This window comes from Herpailurus yagouaroundi, unplaced genomic scaffold (genome assembly GCF_014898765.1).
Source record: "Herpailurus yagouaroundi ecotype Mexico unplaced genomic scaffold, PumYag 180, whole genome shotgun sequence".
Classification (NCBI taxonomy): Eukaryota; Metazoa; Chordata; class Mammalia; order Carnivora; family Felidae; genus Herpailurus; species Herpailurus yagouaroundi.
The window spans coordinates 6,178,461-6,201,884 of NW_024412411.1; the positions used below are offsets into that span (position 1 = coordinate 6,178,461).

General features: G+C 37.1%; 1 protein-coding gene across 3 annotated transcripts in view; it reads left to right on the forward strand.

Moving 5' to 3' along the window:
- The window catches only part of ACER3 (alkaline ceramidase 3), a 169,620-nt gene that overhangs the window by 81,245 nt on the left and 64,951 nt on the right, over positions 1-23,424 (forward strand). For 2 of the 3 annotated variants that reach the window (XM_040489434.1, XM_040489435.1), the window contains exon 3: positions 20,248-20,300. The exons of the other annotated variant lie outside the window; for it this stretch is intronic. In XM_040489434.1, coding sequence (XP_040345368.1) covers positions 20,248-20,300 — 53 coding nt within the window. The remainder of the gene's footprint in view (positions 1-20,247; positions 20,301-23,424) is intronic. 3 annotated transcript variants of the gene reach the window in all.

Consider the following 23,424-nt stretch of genomic DNA (forward strand, 5'->3'; position numbering starts at 1 on the left):
GCTCTGGGCTGATAGCTCAGAGCCTGGAGCCTGTTTCGGATTCTGTGTCTCCCTCTCTCTTCCCCTCCCCTGTTCACACTCTGTCTCTGTCTCTCTCAAAAATAAATAAATATTTTTTAAAAATTAAAAAAAAAGAAAACTCAAGAAAATAAGAATTGATGGATGCTGTCTTAACATGGTAATATACATACCTCTGTCCTAAAGCCAGCATTTTTACTCAGTGTGGAAGCACTAGAGATATTAATCAATGCACTTCTACCAGAGAAAATGATTAAGTGCCTAAGTATTGGGAAAGAAGGGAAACTATCTCTGTTTACAGACATCATAGTGTTTCTGAAAACTCTAGCCTAGAGAATCAGTTTTCACACTGACTCCAACAAGAAAACTATTTGGTGAGGTATCAGATTTAAAATTATAAAAAGTTATATCCATGGGGCACCTGGCTGTCTCAGTTGGTTCACCATCCGACTCATGATTTTGGCTCAGGTCATGATTCCAGGGTCGTGGGATTGCTTCTCTCTGTCTGCCCCTCTCCCCTCACTCGTGTGCTCTCTATTAAAAAACAAAAAACAGGGGCGCCTGGGTGGCGCAGTCGGTTAAGTGTCCGACTTCAGCCAGGTCACGATCTCGCGGTCTGGGAGTTCGAGCCCCGCGTCAGGCTCTGGGCTGATGGCTCAGAGCCTGGAGCCTGTTTCCAATTCTGTGTCTCCCTCTCTCTCTGCCCCTCCCCCATTCATGCTCTGTCTCTCTCTGTCCCAAAAATAAATAAACGTTGAAAAAAAAAATTTTAAAAACAAAAAACAAAAAACAGAAAAAGGCAATAGCCTTCATATATACATACATTATCCCATTAGATATAATAGTAAAGAAGACCCCATTTAAAATATCCCCCAAAATAAAATATCTAGGAATAAATTTAATAAGAAATATGTAAAATCTGTGTGAAAAAACTTTAAAATGCTTTTGATGCCATGAAAGTCAGTCTGAACAAATAAAAAGTTGTTTCTGGATAGACAACTTAAGATGTCTGTTATGTTTAGATTAATTTATTGAGATAAATAATGCTAATAGAAATACTGGTAAGTTGTTTCCTGGTGTAAGAATAAGACAGATGGATACTAAAGTTCATATGACAGTATAAACATGCAAAGATACCCAGGAAATCTTTGAAAAAGAATAGGTAAAGGATATACTGGTCCTCCTGTATATTAAAGTATACTATAAAACCTGCATTGGTGAATAGTATATTGTACTTGTATTCCAATAGATAGTAAAATAGAATTTTTTTATAAGTCCTAAATAGACCGAAGTCTGTGTTACATTTTGGTATATGATAAAGATTACATTTCTGATTGCTGGGACAAAGATGAATATTTTAATAAATGGTATTTAGAGAAACATAGAATAGATGTCTGTATACCTTGTATCATACATAAGAGTAAGCTCTAAATTGATCAGAGACCTAATTATAAAAACTAAAACACGTGTGAATTCTTCTGTATCCAGCGTGTGAGGAAACTATGATTTAACATCCAGATATAATAAAATAAAATGTCCAATTAATTAGAAACTTCGGCTTGGAAAAAAAATACTATAAGCAAAGTCCAGAGAAAAGACCAGTTGATGAAAATATTTATGATGCATGCTATAGGTAGAGTTTTAATACCCCTAATGCAAAAATGACTTTTAAATATTGAGGATAGAAAGGAGCAAAAGTCCAATAGAAATAAGTGGTCAGAGACAGACAGAAAATTCTCCAAAACAGATGAAAAATAACCAACATATTTAAGAAAAGGTACTCAGTTCATTCATAATAAAAGAAATGCAAATGAGAACTATACCGATGTATTGTTTCTCATTTGTCAGACTGGCAAAAAGTGAAATACTCAACAACACACTTTTGGCAAGACTGTGGGAGAAATCGGCACTCTTCATACATTGCGGGTGAGAATAAAACACTTTTGTAGGTGAATTTGGCAATTTCTAACAAAACTATATATGCAGTTATCCTTTGACTCAACATTCACATTTTAAAGAATTTTCTGTGAAGATATATCCCCAGTAATTCACAATTAAACGGACATATGGATATTTATTACAACTTAAAACATAAGCTTTAAACATAAAGCCCATAAAGGATTTAAAAGATGCAGAGTTTCAGGGTGGATGGGTGGCTCAGTTTGTTAAGTGCCCGACCTTGGCTCAGGTCATGATCACACAGTTCATGGGTTCGAGCCTCGCGTTGGGTTTTGTGCTGACAGCTCAGAGCCTGGAGCCTGCTTCGGATTCTGTGTCTCCCTCTGTCTCTGCCCCTTCCCCCACTCTGTCTGTCTGTCTCTCTCTCTCAAATAAACATTAAAAAAAAAGAGTGAAAGATACAGAGTGTAAAAGTATATACTTAAAAGGATAGAGGAGGGGAAACATATCTTGAGTATACCTTTTTGTATTTTTATTTTTGGAACCATATTATGATTCCATATACTCAAAAAATATAATTATATCAAGCAGAACAGGAGTAGTAGAAATTAGGGAGAAGGACCCTGACATTGAATATAAAGAAAAATGAATTGCAGAAGATAACATCCGATAATTGTTATCCAAAATGTAAAAGAACTCTTTGTATACAAAATGTAAATGTAAAACTCAACAGTAGGAAACAATTGGTTAAAAAATGGACCAAGGACCTTAACAGACACCTCACCAAAAAACTTATTCAGATGGAAAATAATATGAAAAGATGCTCCACATCATATGTCATCAGAAAAATGCAAATTAAAATAACAGTAAGACCCCATTAAGCATGTTAATATGGCCAAATCCAGAACACTGACCAAATATCGTTGAGGATGTGGAACAACACAAACTCTCATTCATTGCTGCTAGGAATGCACAGTGGTACAGCCACTTTGGAAGACAGTTTGGTGGTTTCTTACAAAACTCAGCATAATCTCACCATATGTCAGCTGTCATGCTTTTTGATATTTACTCAAAAGACCTGAAAACTTAGGTCCACCCAAAAATCACACAGATGTTTAATTCAGCTTTATTTATAATGCCAATACTTGGAAGCAAACAAGAAGTCCTTTATTAGGTAAATGGATAAACTGTGGTACCTCCAGACAATGAAATACAATTCAGTGCTATAAAGAAGTGAATTATCAAACTACAAAAAACAGTAAGGAACCTGAAATGCCCACTAGTGAAAGAAACCAGTCTGAAAAGGCTAAATACTGTATGATTCCAACTCTCTGATGTTTTGAAAAGGCAAAACTATGGAGACAGTAAAAAGATCATTGGTTGCCAGAAGCTGGGGGGAGGGAGATGTGAATAGGCAGAACAGAGATGATTTTTGGCACAGTGAAACTATTCTAGATTTCTGTGATACTGTACTATTCTGTATCTCTATGACACTGTAATGGTGGGTACATGTCATATATTGGTTCAAACCCGTAGAATGTACAATACCGAGAGTGAGCTATAATGTAAACTATGGACTTTGGGTGATAATGTTGTATTAATGTAGATTCATTTGTTGTAACAAATGCACCTCTAGGGATTTTGATAATGGGGGAGGCTATGCATGGCAATGGGGGGTTAGTTATTATATAAGAAACATCTGTACCTTCTGTTAAATTTTTCTGTGAAATGAAAACTTCTATAAAAAACTACAGTCAAGGGGTGCCTGAGTGGCTCAGTTGGTTAAGCATCCAACTTCAGCTCAGGTCATGATCTCACTGTTCATTAGTTCGAGCCCCACATCAGGGTCTGTGCTGACAGCTCGGAGCCTAGAGCCTGCTTATGATTCTGTGTGTGTGTCTCTGTCTCTTGCCCCTCCCCCACTTGCACTTTGTCTCTCTCTCTCTCTCTCTCTCAAAAATAAATAAACATTAAAATAAAAATAAAATAAAGTTGAAAGAAGAAAAAAGGTACCATACCATTTATCAAATGAAGAACATAACCACATAGGAGGAAAGTGAAGTATTAATCCAGTTAACTTTGAATGTTATTTTCATTAAATGTCCCCAGTTTGAAAACAGAAGGAAATTCAATGAAATCTTGAACCTTAGTGCTAACTTTATTTATTTATTTATTTATTTGTTTGTTTGTTTGTTTGTTTATTAATTATTTGTAGTGGTATGAATATAGCAATTCTGAAGTTCTTTCTGTATGGCTTTCAGGATTAAGCAAATGAGGAAATACATTGAAATGTATTGTTGGGAGGTGAGGGTTCTCATGTTGAAGAAAGATATAAATTTGGATGGGGGAAAATAAGGAAGAACTCTGTGGTATTGGATTGGAGTTAGAGGTAACAGCATAATTAAAACAAACAAAAAGATGTCCCGTGTTTTATCTTAGGAAAGGGCCTGGAAGCAATGAGTCTTATGTAGCAGCGAACACATCTAGTGTTGAGCCTTTGGTTTCTAAAAATCCTTCCTCACTGAAAGAATATGAAGGCTTCTTGGGGAAATGACTGACTTCTGGGGATGAGGCAATGAGACTACAAGATGAGTCTGGAACATTTTGTCATGCCAAAAAGTAGAAAGTGTCCAAAAAATGAGGGGATAATGTCAAATAACACAGAAGTCAGTTGGTCAAACCAGGACAATTTGAACTTCCAAATGAAAAATGACAGAATTGGGTTACAATACATGATGTAAAAAAAGAATCCACAAGTTTGTACTGATACTCACAAGCAAACAAATGGTATGAGAAGGGAAGGCTTTTTTTTTTTTTAAGAGTAGAATTGCCAAGACAAGAAACAGACTTTGTTTTTCTTAATTTTTTAAATGTTATTTATTTTTGAGAGAGAGACAGAGTGCGAGCAGAGGATGGTCAGAGAGAGAGAGGGAGACACAGAATCTGAAGCAGGCTCCAGGCTCTGAGCTGTTAGCACAGAGCCTGACGCGGGGCTCGAACTCATGAACCACAAGATCATGGCTTGAGCCAAAGTTGAAGTTGAAAGCTTTACCACCTGAGCCACCCAAGCGCCTCAAGAAACAGACTCTTAACTACAGAGAACACGCTGATGGTTACCAGAGGGAAGGGGACGGGGGAGGGAGGGAAATGGGTGAAATAGGTGACAGGGATTAAGGGAGGCATTTGTGATGAGTACCAGGTGTTGTATGAAGTGTTGAATCACTAAATTGTACGCCTAAAACTAATACTACACTGTGTTAACTAACTGGAATGTAAATAAAAATTTTTAAAAAGTGGAATTGCCAACTAATAACTATAAACAGAATGATAGATTTGGCTTCTTTTTTTTTTTAATCCATCTATTTTCTTGCAACCATCATAGTAATGATTGATTGAGACGAGTCATCAGTGAATGCTAAAAATACTGGATGAAAGTGGAAAACATAATTACACAGCCTGAAAGTATCTTCTGACAGATTACTCATTAATTACAAATGGAAAAACACAAATGTGGCAGATATCACCTTACTCAATTAATCAAAGTTAACATCACTGGGGCGCCTGGGTGGGTCAGTCAATTGAGCGTCTGACTTCAGCTCAGGTCATGATTCGTCATTTGTGAATTTGAGCCCCATCTCGGGCTCTGTGCTGACAGCTCGGAGCCCGGAGCCTGCTTTGGATTCTGTGTCTACCTCTCTCTCTTCCCCTCCCCTGCTCACGCTGTCTCTTTCTCTCTCTCAAAAATAAAATAAAATATTAAAAAAAAATTTTTAAGTTAACATTAATAATGATACAGACTAACAATTGGTTTTTCCTGGTGTGATGCACTGAAAAGGAAACATCACTTATACAATATCTCTGCCAAAAGTGCATAACCTTAAATGATGAGGAAACAATCAATCGATCAATAAATAATTCAAACAAATTAAGGGGTATTCTGTGGAACAGTTCACCTGTTTGCTTCAAAAATTGTTAAAAGTAGTGAAAGATAAAGATTGAAGAAGTGTTCCAGGTGAACAGATAAGTGCAATATGGGATTTGCAGCACGCAGAGAAGAAAGTCTAAAGGGCAGCACTGGGCAAATCAGTGAAATTTGAATAAGGACTGTATATTAGATAGTAATATTGCGTTCATATAAATTTACTGAATTTGATCGGTGCATTGTGATTATGTAAGAACGTTCCTGTTTGGAGATACCTGGTAAAGAATTTAGGGGTAAAGGTCATAGTCTCATCAACTTACTCTCAAACGTTTCAACAAAATAACACTAATGTGTGTATTACTTTATTTTATGTACATTTTTTATGTAAATAGAAAGATGGTAAAATGTTAGTGAATCTATGTTAAGGTTATATAGGAGTTCATTGTAATATTTTTATAAATTCTGTAATATCTTGAAGTATTTTCAAAATAAGGGTTTACTTTTTTATTTTATTTTATTTATTTTGAGAGAGAAAGAGAGAGAGAGAGCGCGCACTAGCTGGCTTAGCAGCTGGGGGTTGGGGGAGAGTGAGAGTGAGAGTGAGAGAGAGAGAGAGAGAGAGAGAGAGAGAACCCCAAGGAGGTTCTACCCTCAGCACAGATCCTGACATGGGACTTGATCCCATGACCCTGGCATCATGACCTGAGCCGAAACCAAGAGTAGGATGCTCAACTGAGCCACCCAGGTGCCCTAAGTGTTTACTTTTTAAATAGATTTATTGAGCACTAATTGTCTGCATGCCAGAATACCAAGCAGTTTAACAGTAAACAATAGATTTGGAATAAATAAATATAGGAACAAAAATGGACAGTAATTACAGGAAGGATGTGTTTGCTGATCTAACAGTCTCTTCTCTGTATTACTCCTATACCTCATTCTTCCTTTTGTGATTGCAAGCATATCACTGTACATATTAACTGTCATAATCTGTTTTTTAAGTGTCTGTTCCTTCTGAACTTCCTGAAAACAGGGCTGAGTCTTACTCTTCTACATTTCTGGCATTCAGCAATCCCTGATGCAAACTAAACACGTGAGAATGTTTGATGAATGAATTAATGCTTTCTTTTACACACCTTGAACATCAGACATTTTTGCTAAGACGTCTTTTTCATATATATACTTGTTTGAATTTTTTACTGAGATAAGTCTCCCCCCTAAAAATATGTGTGTATGTGTGTTTATCTCACACACACACACACACACACACACACACACACACACACACACAGAATAAACTTTATCTGGAAACAGAGATTTGAGGGGCGCCTGGGTGGCGCAGTCGGTTAAGCGTCCGACTTCAGCCAGGTCACGATCTCGCGGTCCGTGAGTTCGAGCCCCGCGTCGGGCTCTGGGCTGATGGCTCAGAGCCTGGAGCCTGTTTCCGATTCTGTGTCTCCCTCTCTCTCTGCGCCTCCCCCGTTCATGCTCTGTCTCTCTCTGTCCCAAAAATAAATAAAAAACGTTGAGAAAAAAAAAAAAAAGAAACAGAGATTTGATTAACAAATCCAAGGACATTTAGTAAATACGTCAACAAGATTTTCAGTATTTTAATTTTGTGATAAAAAATCCTTAATAACTACTTGAAATGCACTTAATTTTTGGAGTTGAGGGAGATTTTAAGAAAGAATTGGGAACTTTCATGTTGTGTTGAGGCATATTAGGGACAGACTGTTAGTTATTTATGAGGTATATTGTGTTCTGACTTGGAACCTAAATCCACTAAGAATTTAGTCATTTTCCAATTCATGCAACAAATGTTTACTGAGAATCTATTATATACTAGGTATCATTCTTCAGTCATTGTTATTTGGAGCTTATGGTTTAGCAGCAGAGACAGGTATTAAATAATTTTATAATTGAGTATGTACTGAGGGATATGTTCAGTGTTAGGAAGAAGAGATACCAAGTACAATGAGGAAGAATTAAAGAAGTTAAAGAGTTAAAAATGTTATTTTTTCCCCATCCTGTGTCCCTGAGCAGTTGCCAGTTCTTCTGATAAGCCTGATTTCAACTGAATTTACCATCCCAGTTATAGCTGCTTTGGAACCACCCAAGTCCCTTTGTCTAAAAATCTTTCTCTTTTGGGTTATTTTTCTACTGTATTGTTCTCTATGTATACAGTTTATGAAAGGAAGAGATGTTCATGACATCAATAGGAGAATCAAAGGTGTTGCCTCTGATTATCTTTCTAATAAGTCTATTAGAAAAGTAGAAATGTGGGGCGCCTGGGTGGCGCAGTCGGTTAAGCGTCCGACTTCAGCCAGGTCACGATCTCGCGGTCCGGGAGTTCGAGCCCCGCGTCAGGCTCTGGGCTGATGGCTCAGAGCCTGGAGCCTGTTTCCGATTCTGTGTCTCCCTCTCTCTCTGCGCCTCCCCCGTTCATGCTCTGTCTCTCTCTGTCCCAAAAATAAATAAACGTTGAAAAAAATTAAAAAAAAAAAAAAGAAAAGTAGAAATGCTATTAAATTGAAGGGGGAATAGGAACATAGTATTTGTTTTAAGTAAATATTTTTGAAATATTTTTGAAACCAGCAAAATTATTTATATAGAGAGATGAGTTTAATACTCCTTGTCTCATAATAAAACTAGGAGAATAAATTGAAAAGCAAAGACAAGTTATTTGAAGCTAAATTCTGCCTGCCTGGTTACTATTTAATGTTTGATGTTAGGACTTTCAGAATTTTCCAAGCTTCATGTGACTATGGCTTAGTCATTAATTTTTATGAGGCCATAAAATTTGCTGTTAACATTGATGGAGCTTGAAGAGACAACAATAATTATCATTTATAAGGCATTTATAATGTACCAGACTCTGTGGTAAGTATATTAATTTATATTATGTCATTTAAAATTCTCCACAACCTATGAGGAACTCTTTAACCTCATTTTATAAGTGAGTATTTGAGAAGTAATTTGACCAAGATCACAAAATTAGTAAATGATGAGCAATACCTTGAACTCAGATCTCTATGCTTTAAATCATTATGCCATAAACCAGTAATTTAAAACTGTTCATAATCTAAAATAGAACCATGCCAAAAGAAACCTTTTTCACAAGATTTAATTTTCTTTCATGAGATTTAATTTTTCTCTTTACCCCCAAACTTACAAAATTTGTTTGTAGTTGTACAAATGTATTTGTTGTGAGTTTATCTAAATAAGTAGGTAATTGTCAACAACAAAAAACATGAGTTGTAATATAGTCAAAACGTATATAAAGGTCTTTATTATCTCTTTCTAAGTCTAGTGCTGAAATGAAAGTTATTGAAGTAGAAATGTCACAGAGACACAAAGTCATTTCCTCGTGAAAAGGACCATTGAAAATTTTTTGCATGGAATAGCCTTAAGTTTAGTTATGATCTTACCTAGAGTCTGCCACTGCCAGGCTAAATCAGAGTCCCCTGAAATGATCTTAAGAATATCATGCCTTTTGTTCTAGGGCAAAGTGAGTGGACTATAAACTAGACTAATAACCTTTTAGATTATAGCAATTACAGTTTGTAATGAAACAGACATAAAATCAATGTGCTGTGGAAAAGACCTTTAGAAATCATTTTATAACCTGCTTATAACTTATTTATTGGTAATAAATAAGTTTTAGCTTCAGTTTTTCAGACATTGCCAGAAACATCAATGATCTTTTTTTCTAATCTGTTGAAAAAGTAATGTGATAGTAAGATCACCCAACAGAAAAGGTGTTTTCATGTTTTGGTTAATATTTCTTAATCTTTGTGCATATGCAAGTGTGGTTTTTATATGACTATACTTTGAATGAACATTTTCAGCCTAGTAGCCAAAACCCAGGGACAGGCTCAACCACAGATTCCTAAGTAGCCTGTGTAGTCCGTGGACAGGAAGTGAGGAAATGAGGCGGCCAGGAAAGGTGCCTGGTAGAAAGTTAAAGTGGGCCAGTAGAAAGCATGGTAAGAAATAGCCTAAGGTGGAAAGCAGGCCGCTGTAATGGCTCTTCACCTGGTTCCTATGGCCTCAGTTGTGACTTATTTTAAATGTTTTAGGCTGGAGCCAGAATAAGATGATAATTGAATGATAGTTATGTTCTAAGAAAATAAATGTTAAGAAATTATAACATCTAGTCTCGTTTCTGTTATCATGTCCATTATTATTGCTTGCTGTAGCTCTATTCTGTTGAACATACCTTAACCTCCCTAGGCAGTCCAGATATTCCCCTGTGTTGTCCATAGATACCTTTAAACAGAATTACTTTGGTTCTCCCTTCAATTACCATATTATCTCTATCCATTATTATCATGTTATTTTGTATTCTTACTTATCCTCTACCTGTGGAATATTTGTTTGTTTCTTAACCTGCCTGGAGGCATGGATAGATGTTCCAGTTCCAGAAACAGTATGAATAGTACTAAAATCACTTACGTGGGAGTATTTGATGGGCAAAGTATATTTGGAGCACAGCAGACAAGAGGTTTCCACCTCCCAATTCTTCCTTTTTAAAAATTGAGGTATATTTCATATGTAGTAAAATGTGCAGATCGTATATATAGCTCAATGAGATTTTACCCATGTGACCACCACTCACATCAAGATACAGAACATTTTAAGGGCGCCTGGGTGGCGCAGTCGGTTAAGCGTCCGACTTCAGCCAGGTCACGATCTTGCGGTCCGTGAGTTCGAGCCCCGCGTCAGGCTCTGGGCTGATGGCTCGGAGCCTGGAGCCTGTTTCCGATTCTGTGTCTCCCTCTGTCTCTGCCCCTCCCCTGTTCATGCTCTGTCTCTGTCTGTCCCATAAATAAATAAAAACGTTGAAAAAAAATTAAAAAAAAAAAAAAGATACAGAACATTTTAGTTAGGCCAGAAAGTTGCCTTGTGCCCTTTTTCAGTCAACACTCTCCCAAAGGTAACTACTATTCTGACTTCTAGTTCTATATTTTAATTTGTGTGTTCTTGAACTTTATGGAAATGGAGTCACAGAATATGTCCTCTGGCATCTGTATTCTTTCACTTGATGTAATGTTCTTGAGATTCATCTGTGTTTAATATCAGTAGTTCATTCACTTTGTATTGATATGTAATATTCTGTTGTGTGAATATAATATAATTCATTTGCCCATTTTTCTGTTAAGGGCATTTGGGTTATTTTTGGTTTGGGACTTTTGTGAATAAAGATTCTGTGGATATTGAATATGTCTTTTGATGGACACGTGCACTCATTTCTTTTAGATATGCCTAGGTGTAGAATTGCTAGGTCATAGGGTAGTCTGCATTTAAACTTAATTAGCAACTGCCAATTTTTTATTTTTATTTTTAAATATTTATTCTTGAGAGAGAGTGAGAGAGCACAAGTGGGAGAGGAGCAGAGAGAAAGAGAGGGAGATACAGAATCCAAAGCAGGCTCCAGGTTCTGAACTGTCAGCTCAGAGCCCAAAGCAGGGCTTGAAACCATGAACCGTGAGATCGTGACCTGAACCTGACTGAGCCACCCAGGCACCCTGTCAAAACAATTTTTTAAATGGTTAGACCATTTTATACTCACACCAGCCATATGTGAGAGTTCCAGTTCTTCCACATTGTTGCCCATGCTTATTAGTCTTTTTAATTTTAGTCATTCTGGTTTGGTGTGTAGTGATATCTCATTGAGGTTTTAATTAGATTTCTTCATTGAATAATGATAATGAGCACTTGTCAAAAACTTTTTGGCCTGTTGGATAGCATCTTTTGTAATGGCTCTACAAGACTCTACAAGTCTTTTGCCCATTTTAAAATTGGGTTGTCTTTTTCTTACTGATTTTTGTATTGCATTTTCTGGTTATGAATCCTTTGTCAGATAATGTATTGTGAATATGTACTCCCAGTTTGTAACTTAAGCCTTTTTACTTTTTCTAATAGTCTTTAGAGGAGCCAAAGTTTTTAGGCAAGAGTTTAGAAAAAAAAATTTTTTTTAACATTTATTTATTATTGAGAGACAGAGCATGAGCATGGGGGGCAGGGGCAGAGAGAGAGGAGGAGACACAGAATCTGAAACAGGCTCCAGGCTCTGAGCTGTCAGCACAGAGCCCGATGCAGGGCTTGAACCCACAAACCGGGGGATCATGACCTGAGCCAAAGTCAGATGCTTAACCAACTGAGCCACCCAGGTGCCCCACTTAGGCAAGAGTTTTTAAAGGCACTTCAGATACCAGTTTATTAACTAATATACTAGCCATTGTTAGTAATCGTGTTGTTTTATTTTTTTAATGTTTATTTATTTTGAGAGACAGAGAGAACAGAGCATGTGAGCAGGGGACAGGCAGAGAGAGAGGGAGAGAGAATCCCAGGCAGGCTCTGTGTTGTCAGTGCAGAGCCCTACATGGCGGGGCTCGAACTCACGAACTGTGAGATCATGACCTGAGCCAAAATCGAGTCAGACACCTAGCTGACTGAGCTACCTAGGCACCCCAATCATACTGGGTTTCTATTGCTACTATAACAAAGCACCACAAATTAAGTAGCTTAAAACAATAAAATAAATTTATTATCTTATAGTTCTATAGATTAGAATTCTGACACAAGTCTCACTGAGCTAAAATCAAGGTTGGCAGGTCTGTGGTTTTTTTTTTCTGGGGGCTCTAAGAGAGAGAGTCAGTTTTCTCGTCTTTTCCAATTTACATGGCTCATCGTCCCTTTCTAGCGTTCTGTAGCCTTCCTGGGCACATGGCCACTTTCCTATATCTTCAAAGCTAGAAACTTTACATCTCTGAGCATTTTTCCGTAGTCCCATCTCCCAAAGTTTCCTGCTTTTGAGGACTCAGGTGATCAGGTTGGGCATACTATAATAATCTAGGATAATCTCCTCAATGCAAGGTCCTTAATTTAATCACATTTGCAAGATCATCTTTGGCATTTAAAGTAAAGTGACATATTCATTCATAGGTTTTGGGATTGAGATGCAGACATCTTTGGGAGCCATTATTCTGCGTACCATTCTAATGTAGTTAGTACTGTCGCCCATGAATTGCTAAACTAAATGTAGTAGCCCATCAGCATCCTCATTGATGCTGAGTGGGACAGGAGAAAGGAGTCCAAAACAATACACTAATAAGGCTAAATAAATAGGATATTCTGCTCCTGTATGTATATGTGGTACTATAATAAGGCTATATACTTGGTAAGTATTAAATTAGAAAAGGGAATGTGATCAGTTCCCCTTAGGGTAGGTGGGAAACAATTGGAAAAGCTCTTATTAAATACCTTAAATGACTTCTCATCAGTTTAGGCATAAAGTACAAACTTCTTAGGACACCTCTCCAAAGCTCATTCTTTTAATCACTACGTTCTACTACCTCTCTAATACAGTAGTGCATTTTGTTTCTAATGTGAATGGTAACTTCACCAGGAAAGTACAAACATGCATACCCTATAATTGTAGCTGGCATTGTTTTGACACCACCAATAACCCCAAAATCTCTAACCTGAGTTCATAATTTTAAAATAATCACACCTTACACCATTAATGCCTTTGATACTTTATAATAATATGCCCTTCTCCTTTTTCAATTATTCGGGGTCCCTTCTTATACATTTTGGTAAATCATGATAGGCTTTAAAAGGAGCTCAGTTGTTCGTGGACCTTTAACTTTCTGTCATGGTAAATAAGCTAACCTACTTCAGAAATCTAATGACTGCATTCTCTATGTACATGAATTTTTTACACTTGATCTTAGCCAAAAGGCCAAGAAGCGATTGTACATGGATTTTTTAAAAAAATTTTTAAGTTTTTAAATTTATTTTGAGAAAGACAGAGAGTGAGAGAGGGGGAAGGACAGAGAGAAAAAAGGAAAGAGAGAGAATCCCAAGCAGGCTCCACACTGTCAGCTCAGAGCCCAATGCAGGACTTGAACCCACAAACCGTGAGATCATGACCTGAGCCAAAACCAAGACTCTCAACCAACTGAGCCACTCAGGTGCCCTTACATGAATTTTTTTAATAGCTTGAGTTAGGGATTAGAAAATAAAATTTATTGATGCCTACTATATGTCGGGTATATGCGAGGTAATCCTCATAGCAACCTTTCAATGATAAACATTGTTACCTTTATTTTACAGTTGAGATATCTGGGTCTCAAAGAGACTTAAGCAACTTGCCAAAATAGATAAGTAATAAGTGATAGACTTGGGATTGTAGTTTAGATCTGATTCCAAAGCCTTTATACACTCTTTCCATGGTATGGTCAGTCAAATGGATCAAAATAAATGGGTATTGGAACATATCTGTATTCTGTTGTAACCTTGAAAAACTTTGACTGGTAGCTTGCCAGAATATTTAAATCAAGAGGTTCTAACTCGGTGAAATTCTATTACATGCTTGAGAGACTTGAAACTGTACTGAAGTGCTGAGAATATGAACATCTAATTAGAAGATGGTACATTGACCTTTTTATTCCAATTCCATTACTATTTGACTGCCTCGGTTTTCACTTTAGCCATGGCCATGTGGGGCAACTTGTCCCTGTTGCTTGTTTTTTGGAACATTCTAGATAATTCCTATAAATGTGAATTTTATTTTAACTTTGATGCCTCAGACTTTTAAGGGAAACATTGTGATGAAATGTTGGCTAACAATCACCCTTACGTTAATTATCTCATTCTCCATGAGATTGAGTCAATTTACATGTCAAGAGCAAAAAAAAAAAAAAAAAGAAAAAAAAAAAGAAAAAGAAAAAGAAAAAAAAAGAAAATGTTTAGATTCCTTTTAAAGAATCTCCAGAATTTCTAGTTTGTATAATTTAAGGATCAACGAATGTTGTTTTGTTTTCGCACATTTCACATTTGTTCCTTTGGCTTGGGCAACTCAACCTCTCTATTCTTGAATTTCTTATTTGTGCTAGTTGGGATACTATTCAGAAAATATACACCTGTTGACAAATTGTAGCATGTTAGTGGTGAGAACTGGTTAACTGTGCTAAAACTTTGCCAGGGTTCTCCAGCCGGGCATGCCACTTTTAATTCAACCATTTTCTCTTTAAAAGAGATAACTGTTTGAAAATCTGTATGCCTTGGCGGGTTGGTGCTAATCTGGATTCTCTGCCTTTACTGCCCTCATCTTCTATAACTGTCCCAGGTGTACTTGATACTTTATATCAAACGACTTGCTATTTTCAGAACCACCTATATTTTTACATGTCTGCCTTTAACGCTCTTTGTCTGGCAAATTCAGCATGTCTGTCCTTCTGGACTTGCCATAGTATCATTTCCTCTAGAAAGCCCGCCTTTTAAACTTTCCTCAGTCCCTGATAGAATTGGAGGACCCTTTTCTGTGCTCCCACTGAATACAATGCGTATCTTTACCACAGCACTTAATACACCATATAGTAATTACCTGTTTGCTTTCTCTCCCTTAATGTTCTGTAGTAGTTAAGGGGGGAAAGTGGCAAAACACGAATTTGGAGGCATTTAGGCAAGAGCCAGATCATGCAGGGCCAGAGTAAAGCATCTGGATTTTATTCTAAAAGCCAGTGGAGGGTTTTTAGTAGGAATGTGACATGATGCTATTTATGCTTTTAAAAGATCATTCCGGATGCTTTGTGGAGAATGGCTTTTTTTTTTTTAACATTTATTTATTATTGAGAGACAGAGACAGAACATGAGCATGGGGGGGGGTGGTTTGAGAGAGGGGAGACACAGAATCTTGAGCAGGCTCCAGGCTCTGAGCTGTCAGCACAGAGCCTGACGTGGGGCTTGAACTCACAAACTGCGAGATCCTGACCTGAGCCGAAGTCGGATGCTTAACCAACTAAGTCCTCCAGGCGCCCTGAGAATGGTTTTGTAGACAGTAAAAGTGCAAGCTGGGAAGCCAGTTAACAGACTGTTGCAGTGGTCCAAGTGAGAGATGATAGTGGTTTACACTGGGACAGCACCAGTGGACACTGGAGAGAAGTGGATGACTTGGGGTGTATTTTGGAGAGTGCCAATAGGGGTTATTAATGTGTTAAATGTGGGGGTTAAAAAAAAGATTTTCAGTTGACTTCTAGGTTTCTAGTTTATGCAAGCATGTGGAGAGAATATCTTGCATTCCGTTTTGATTATGTTGAGTTTTTAAATGCCTGTGAGACATTAAATGCAGAGTCAGGTAGATGTTAAAATATGTGAGATTGGAGTTCAGGGGAGGGGGTTAGGCATCATTGTCAAAAGTTGGTATTTAAAGCTGTGGGAACTGATGGGATCACCTGAGGGAATGAACGTAGAAAGAGAAGATGGCTGAAGATGAATATAAATACCACAAGTTCATCACCCAAAGGCAGAATCTGGCATGTAGACGTGTTTTGATTGGGTTAAATTTAAAATTTAACCATTTTAAAATTAGTTGCCCAGGGGCATCTGGGTGGCTTAGTCGGTTAAGCACCTGACTTCACCTCAGGTCATGATCTCACTGCTTGTGAGTTCAAGTCCTGCATTGGGCTCTGTGCTGACAGCTCAGAGCCTGGAGTCTGTTTCGGATTCTGTGTCTCCCTCTCTCTCTGCCCCTCCCCTGCTCGTGTTCTGTCTCTCTCTCAAAAATAAATAAACATTAAAAAAATTATTTTAAATGAAACTAGTTGTCCATATTTGAAAATTGAGAGAGTTCCCATAGAAATCCAGATCTTTGCCTTCTCTTGAATAATTAGAAGATACAGCATCACTGAGCCTGTATTTCTGCATGGGAGCTGTCAGCGCAGGCTGTTCTCTTCAGACTGGTCTATACATTTGACCACAATCTCTACTGTTCCTTATTGTTCTCCACTTAGCTATTTTACTTAAATGCCTCTCTGGGCATTTGAGTTTACAGCCCCTGATTTAGACCTGAAGGATAGAAGGAGCCAACAAAGGAACCTAGGAAGAAGCAGTCATGAGATAAAAACCAGGAGAATAGGGCATTACAGAAAACTAGAGAGGAAAGTATTTCAGTTACTAACTGCCAGTAAGAGAGTGAGTGAGATGAAGACAGGAAAGCGCTGTTTTAGTGGTGTGAAGAGGTTTGAGGAATCGATGGGGAATAGAGGTAAGGAAATGGAGGCAGTTCTTTTGAAAACTCAGGGAAGTGAAGAAGCATAGGTAATGGGGTGGAAAGGTGGCTTTGGAGATACTATGAGAGAATATGTAACAGTCCCTTAGAGAAGTAGATGTTAAAGAGACAGGAGAGAAAGGTGCTAATAAGTTGAAGATTTAAGAGAACAGATGATATCCTAGAGCACAAGAGCCTGGTTGGCCTTTACTAGAAGGAGACATGCTGCTTCAGGGAAGGAAGGAGAGCATTGGTCCTGAGGGGGTAACAGTATGGAATACTGTTAGATAAAATGAGAATCTTCAGGGTTCACACAGAAGCAGAGAATTACCTTAGGCTGAAGATTTAGACTAAATATAGACTTAGATTTATAGATTTATATAGATTTATTTAGACTAAATCATGGACTTTGGAATTTAATCTGTTAAAATCTGATAGTTTTTTTTTTAATTTTTTTAATGTTTATTTATTTTTGAGAGAGAGAGAGACAGACACAGAGTGTGAATGAGGGAGGGACAGAGAGAGGGAGACACAGAATTTCAAGCAGTCTCCAGGCTCTGAACTATCAGCACAGAGCCGACATGGGGCCTCTCCCTCTCCTGTTGACATGCAGGCAGATAAGAGAGTGAGGTCCTGGCTTTTCCTCTTCTTAGGAAGACACTAGTACCATCAAGGGGACCTTACCCTCCTGACCTCTTCTCAACTTAATTACCTTCTAAAGTCTCCACACCCAAAGGCTCCACATTTGGGGTTAAAGCTTCAACATATAAATTTGGGAGGTGGGGACACAGACATGCAATTTTTAACAAGTTCCATCAACTGGTGAATGGATGAATAAAATGTAGTGTGTTCACAGAATAGACTATTATTCATCCATGAAAGAAATAAATTATTGATACATGCTATAATGTGAATGAACCTTGAAAATATGCTCAGTGAAAGAAACCAGATGTAAAAGGCTACATACTGTATGATTCTATTTATATGAAAAGTCCAGAAAAGGCAAATCTATAGGGACAGAAAATACATTAGTGATTATCTAGGACTGAGGAGTGGGGAGAGGTGAGGAGAAATAGGGAGTGACTACTGATAGATAGGAGATTTCTCTTTGGGATGATAAAACTATTCTAAAATTAGGTGATGATGGTTGCACAGACTGAACATTTAAAAACAGTTGAATTGTGCATTTTAAATTAATTTTATAGTATATGAGTTATATCTTGATAAAGCTGACAAGCGTTAGCAAAAATTAGTTTGCTTTAAGGTGGCAAAATAGAAAATATTGTGTCGAGAAAGGTGATGCTGTTCTATTACATTTCTTTGCTTTCTCAGTAGATTGTTGAAAGGAAGTAAATTGTAGAGATCTCTGAAAATCAGACTTTTAATGCTATATGATAAACAGTACAAGAGAACATTTGAGAAGGTTTGGACAAAAAAATTTCTTGACCAAATCATGATTAAGTAGCCAGTCTACCTTTCAAAATGAATAGTCATCCCTCTACATTAAAAAAAAAAATGTTTTTAATGTTTGTTTATTTTTGGGAGAGAGAGACGGAGCACGAATGGGGCAGGGGCAGAGGGAGAGAGAGGGAGACGCAGAATCCTAAGCAGGCTCCAGGCTCTGAGCTGTCAGCACAGAACCTGACTCGGGACTCAAACTCACGAATCACGAGATCATGACCTGAGCTGAAGTCAGACACTTAACCGACTGAACCACCCAGGTGCCTCATCCCTCTGCATTTCATTTTTATTCTTAGTATATTATATGCCTTTATCTCACAGTTTGTGGGTTCCCCACCCCCCTTCCATTAATTTATCCACCTTTGCACCTTCTAATTTCTCCCTTGGTAAAAAGACCTCAACTATTCTACTTCCTCATTTCTTTAGAATGAGTACAGTAATTGTTTACTTCTGTCATTTCATTTTGAATATTAAAAAATATGTGATAACATATTTAGTGACTTTTTTTAAAAAAGCAATGGTAACAGAACTTGAAATTTTTCTCAAGTGGCTTTGTACAATTTTGTGACACCCCCATTTACCATGTTTGTTGACCATCTTAACCACCCTTAAGGCTCTTAACCACCCTTAAGGCTGACTCCCCTGGTTTCTCTTCTCTGTCTTCCTTTGTAAGTGCCCTTCTTCTGTGCTCTCGTGGTATTCTGCGTATCTCTTTATTATATCTCCATCTACTGGCATTTTAGCTGCCTGTCTCTTCCATTAGACTATATGCTTCATTCAGGTCAATGACTGAATCTTATCTTTGTAACTGTAACTGAATTTGGCAAATAGGAGGTGCTCAGTAAGTGCTTGTGGAATTGTTTAATATATCACAGTAGAAACTTTTTTATCAGGTTTGATAGGGGCTTGTATTTGGTCAGCTAATTTTTAAAACTTCAAAGCATAGAATTATTGAAAAGATAATATAAACACCTACCTTAAAATTTTATTTTAATTCGAACATATAATTGTATAATCTTTGACACTTATTTGATATACAGTGTGGCCTTTAAATATGGGATCCTAATTAATAGTTCTCCTTAGACTTTGTTGGATTAAAAACAAAAATTTTTAAAAACCTAAAATGAACAGTTTATTTAAAATAGAGGCACTTGGAAAGAACTTTGAGATGTAAATACAGTCTTTAAATTTTTACTGTTTTTCTCAATCTAACATATCTTACCCACGCTTAATTCAACAGCAGTTTTTATTAGCAACTCTCTTTTATTGAGTCCATTTTAAGCGTTTTAAATAGTTTCTGGAGAAACAACGGCTTTCTTTGGAATCATATTTCTGATAACTACATACAGTGGCATTAACAGGTTTGGTAACAGACATAACTGTCTGACTCTTAGTATACAATTCAGCTATTTGGCTGGGCTGGAAGTGCTAGGAAGTACTAAAGAGTAGCTAACTAGCTATAAACACTAAAGCTTATCTTAGGAGGTAGACAGTCTCTCCTTTACTGTCCTGCCTGCCCGCCCCTCCCTTGTGCTGTATTCAGTAAACTTCTATATACATTCAAAAAAAAAAAAAAAAAAAAAAAAAAAACTTATCCTGAGCATTGGGTAGTATATTTTATAGAAAGAATGGAGAATATTGATTAATCCAATAAATCCACTTAATAGAGGGAATTTATGAGAACTTGTCCTGTACTTGGGTTTTTTTTTCTATATCAAAATTTCATCAATTATAGAGCTTATGCAGAGTCTACTATATCCTGCCATAAGATTTCATAAACTTTGTTCTTAAAACTCAGTGCTTTGCAATGTCATATTACCTTCTCAAGTCACTCTGGCTACCCCCAAAGAATTTCATGCTAATCTTTTTTTTTATTTGTTTGTTTTAATTTCAGTGGTAGGAATGGGATCCTGGTGCTTCCACATGACTCTGAAATATGAAATGCAGGTCAGTAATGACAAAATTAACTAAATGCTTATTTCTCTTCACCCAGACACTTCAAATTTGAGGGAAGAATACATTACTAGAGGATGCTGTTGAGACAAGCGACTAAAGGGAAAAAAAGAGATTAAAAATCTCTTTTTACTTCAGGCCAGAGGATCCAAATTGACTAAGTGGAATAAAGAGGCGAGCAAATAAATTATTCATAGAGAAAACAAGTGAGAGCAGTATAGCGTTGACTACCTCTGTGCAGGCATGAAGTGTTAGAGAAGGATTGCAGAGTACAGACCCCTGGGTGCATTTTAAAAAGACAGTCAGTTCACCAAGGTAGTATATTTTTAGATGCCTGCATTTCCTCATGTCTGTCTTACAGCATCCATTTGAATGGATGGTTCCTCTAGCTAGCAAAGTGTTAGGGCTATGCAGGGATTTTACTGTCCTTGCTCTAAGGAGGCTATATATCTAGTCATAAATCTTTTGACCTCTTTTTTTTTTTTTTTAATGTTTGTTTATTTTTGAGAGAGAGATAGACAGAGTGCAAGAGGAGGAGGGGAAGAGAGACAGGGAGACACAGAATCCAAAGCAGGCTTCAGGCTCCGAGCTGTCAGCACAGAGCCTGATGTGGGGCTTGAACTCAGGAACCCCGAGATCATGACCCGAGCCGAAGTCAGACGCCTAACTGACTGAGCCACCCAGGTGCCCCAATCTTTTGAGCTCTTTATTCCTCATTAATAACCTAGAAACTTCTGGAACAGCACTGTCCGGTAGAAATACAACATGAGGATATATGTAATTTAAAATTTTCTGGGAGCCACATTAAGAAAAGCCATGTTAAAAAGAAATAGTTGAAATTAATTTTAATAATACATTCATTTAACCCAATATATGCAAATATTATTTCAACATATAATCAGTATAAAAATGTATTAATGAAATGTTTCTTATCTTGAAATAAGGTGTATATCTCAGTTTGGATTAGGTTCATTCAAGCACTCAGTAGCCAGATAAGGCTGGTGGCTGCTGGATTGGACAGTGCTATTCCAGAAGGATTTGTGAATACAACAGTCTGTGAATTACTAATTACATCTATATTAACTGTATAAGAATTAATTTTTTAGGATTGATTCTGATATTCAACACATATTTATAGTAAGGTGTTCTGTGTGCAGGTTGTGCTTGCTCTGGAGAATACACAATTGAATGAGACACTGATCTGACTTAATTGAGCATAGAACATACTTCTCACACTTTCTAGCAGAAAAACAGACTTACAAACAATGGCATAATATGAAAATTATTTTTATTTTTATTTTTTTTAATTTTTTTTTTCAACGTTTATTTATTTTTGGGACAGAGAGAGACAGAGCATGAACGGGCAAGGGGCAGAGAGAGAGGGAGACACAGAATCGGAAACAGGCTCCAGGCTCCAAGCCATCAGCCCAGAGCCTGACGCGGGGCTCGAACTCACGGACCGCGAGATCGTGACCTGGCTGAAGTCGGACGCTTAACCGACTGCGCCACCCAGGCGCCCCTGAAAATTATTTTTAAAAAGAAGTACAAATCTGTGGCATCACAGTAGAGTTTGGAAGAATGTATAAAAGTCAAAGACATTTAACCAAAATTTGAAAGATTTAGTTAAAACTTTTTAGGTACTGAAAGGATGAAATGACATACCAGACTTCCATTGTGCCATGGAGAGGCGGGGAGTCATTTCATTGTTTGGTATATGTGACAACAGTGATAAAACGAGCTCTTAAAATGTGTTTCGAGAATGGTGAAAAATGGCAGGAATGTTGTTCAAAATATTTAACAGCTATAGGGTAAGAGTTCCAACAGTGAGAATGGTGATACCAGTGAGCAACAGCTGAAATATAGACCCTGAAAATAAGGCTTCGTGTTTGATTGTACTAAAAAATAATTGGAATTTTTCCAGCTCTAGCTATCATGCAGTGCTTTCGTATAGAGTATCTTAAATAGTTATTACCATGTTTTATAAATTCCAGTACTAGAACTGAAAGAGGCTAATTGATTTGACCAAAATCACCCACAGTTTATAAATGATGTATCTCCTATATATTTATATATACACACACATATATTTCTATATACACATATATACATCCATTCTCTAGGTCTGCCGGCGTGGGAGCAGTGGAGCATACCTAACATTCAGATCTGGTTTCTAAAAACCATTCTCCATTTAAAAGGAACGGTGCTGGGGTGGCTGGCTGGCTTAGTTGGTGGAGCATGTGACTCTTGATGTCAGGGTCGTGGATTCGAGCCCCATGTTGGGAATAGGGTTTACTTTAAAAAATAATAATAAAAAATAAAATCTTTAAAAAAATAATAAAAGGAACTGGAGCTGTTCAGAGGGCCGAGGCAGAAAAAAAGGACATTATGAACCTAGAACATCTTTTTATGCTAGAAAGAATGGAAAAGCTAAAAGAATGATGGGCACATGTCAGAAGAACACTGGAAACCAACTTAAAGGGGCTCCCATGGGCCATATTTGGGACAATTTGAGCATCAAAATAAATATTGATAGTAACAGTTTCTAATAGTTGCCAAACCCATTGAGCATATAACCCATTGAACAAAATGGGAAATTATGAAGTCATACTAAAATAATAAGCTATATATAATTGAAACAATAAGTGATCATAAGTAAATGAATAAGTTAAAAATTTGATGCTGAATTTACATAGTTTTGAAGTACTTTACCATAAAATAATTATAAAAGGAAAAAATAACTTTACAGTGAAGGAGCAGTGAACAACCTTAGTCAAATAGAGTGAGTATCTTCAGTGATGGGACAAATCAAAGTTGTGTGCCACCTGACAAGATACAGTGGCAAGAACATAGCATCACTTCTCTGATATTCTTGCCAAAGATGCATGATCTGAATCTAGTCATATGGAAACATCAGGCAAAATCAAATTGAGTGACATTCTATAAAATAACTGGCATGTAATCTTCAAAAGTATCCATGGTCATAAAATTAAAAGACTGAAGAACTGTTTGAAATTGAAGAACACCAAAAAGACATGACCACCACATATAGTGTGTGATTCTGGACTGGATGGTGTGTGTGTGTGTGTGTGTGTGTGTGTGTGTGTGTGTGTGTGTGTGT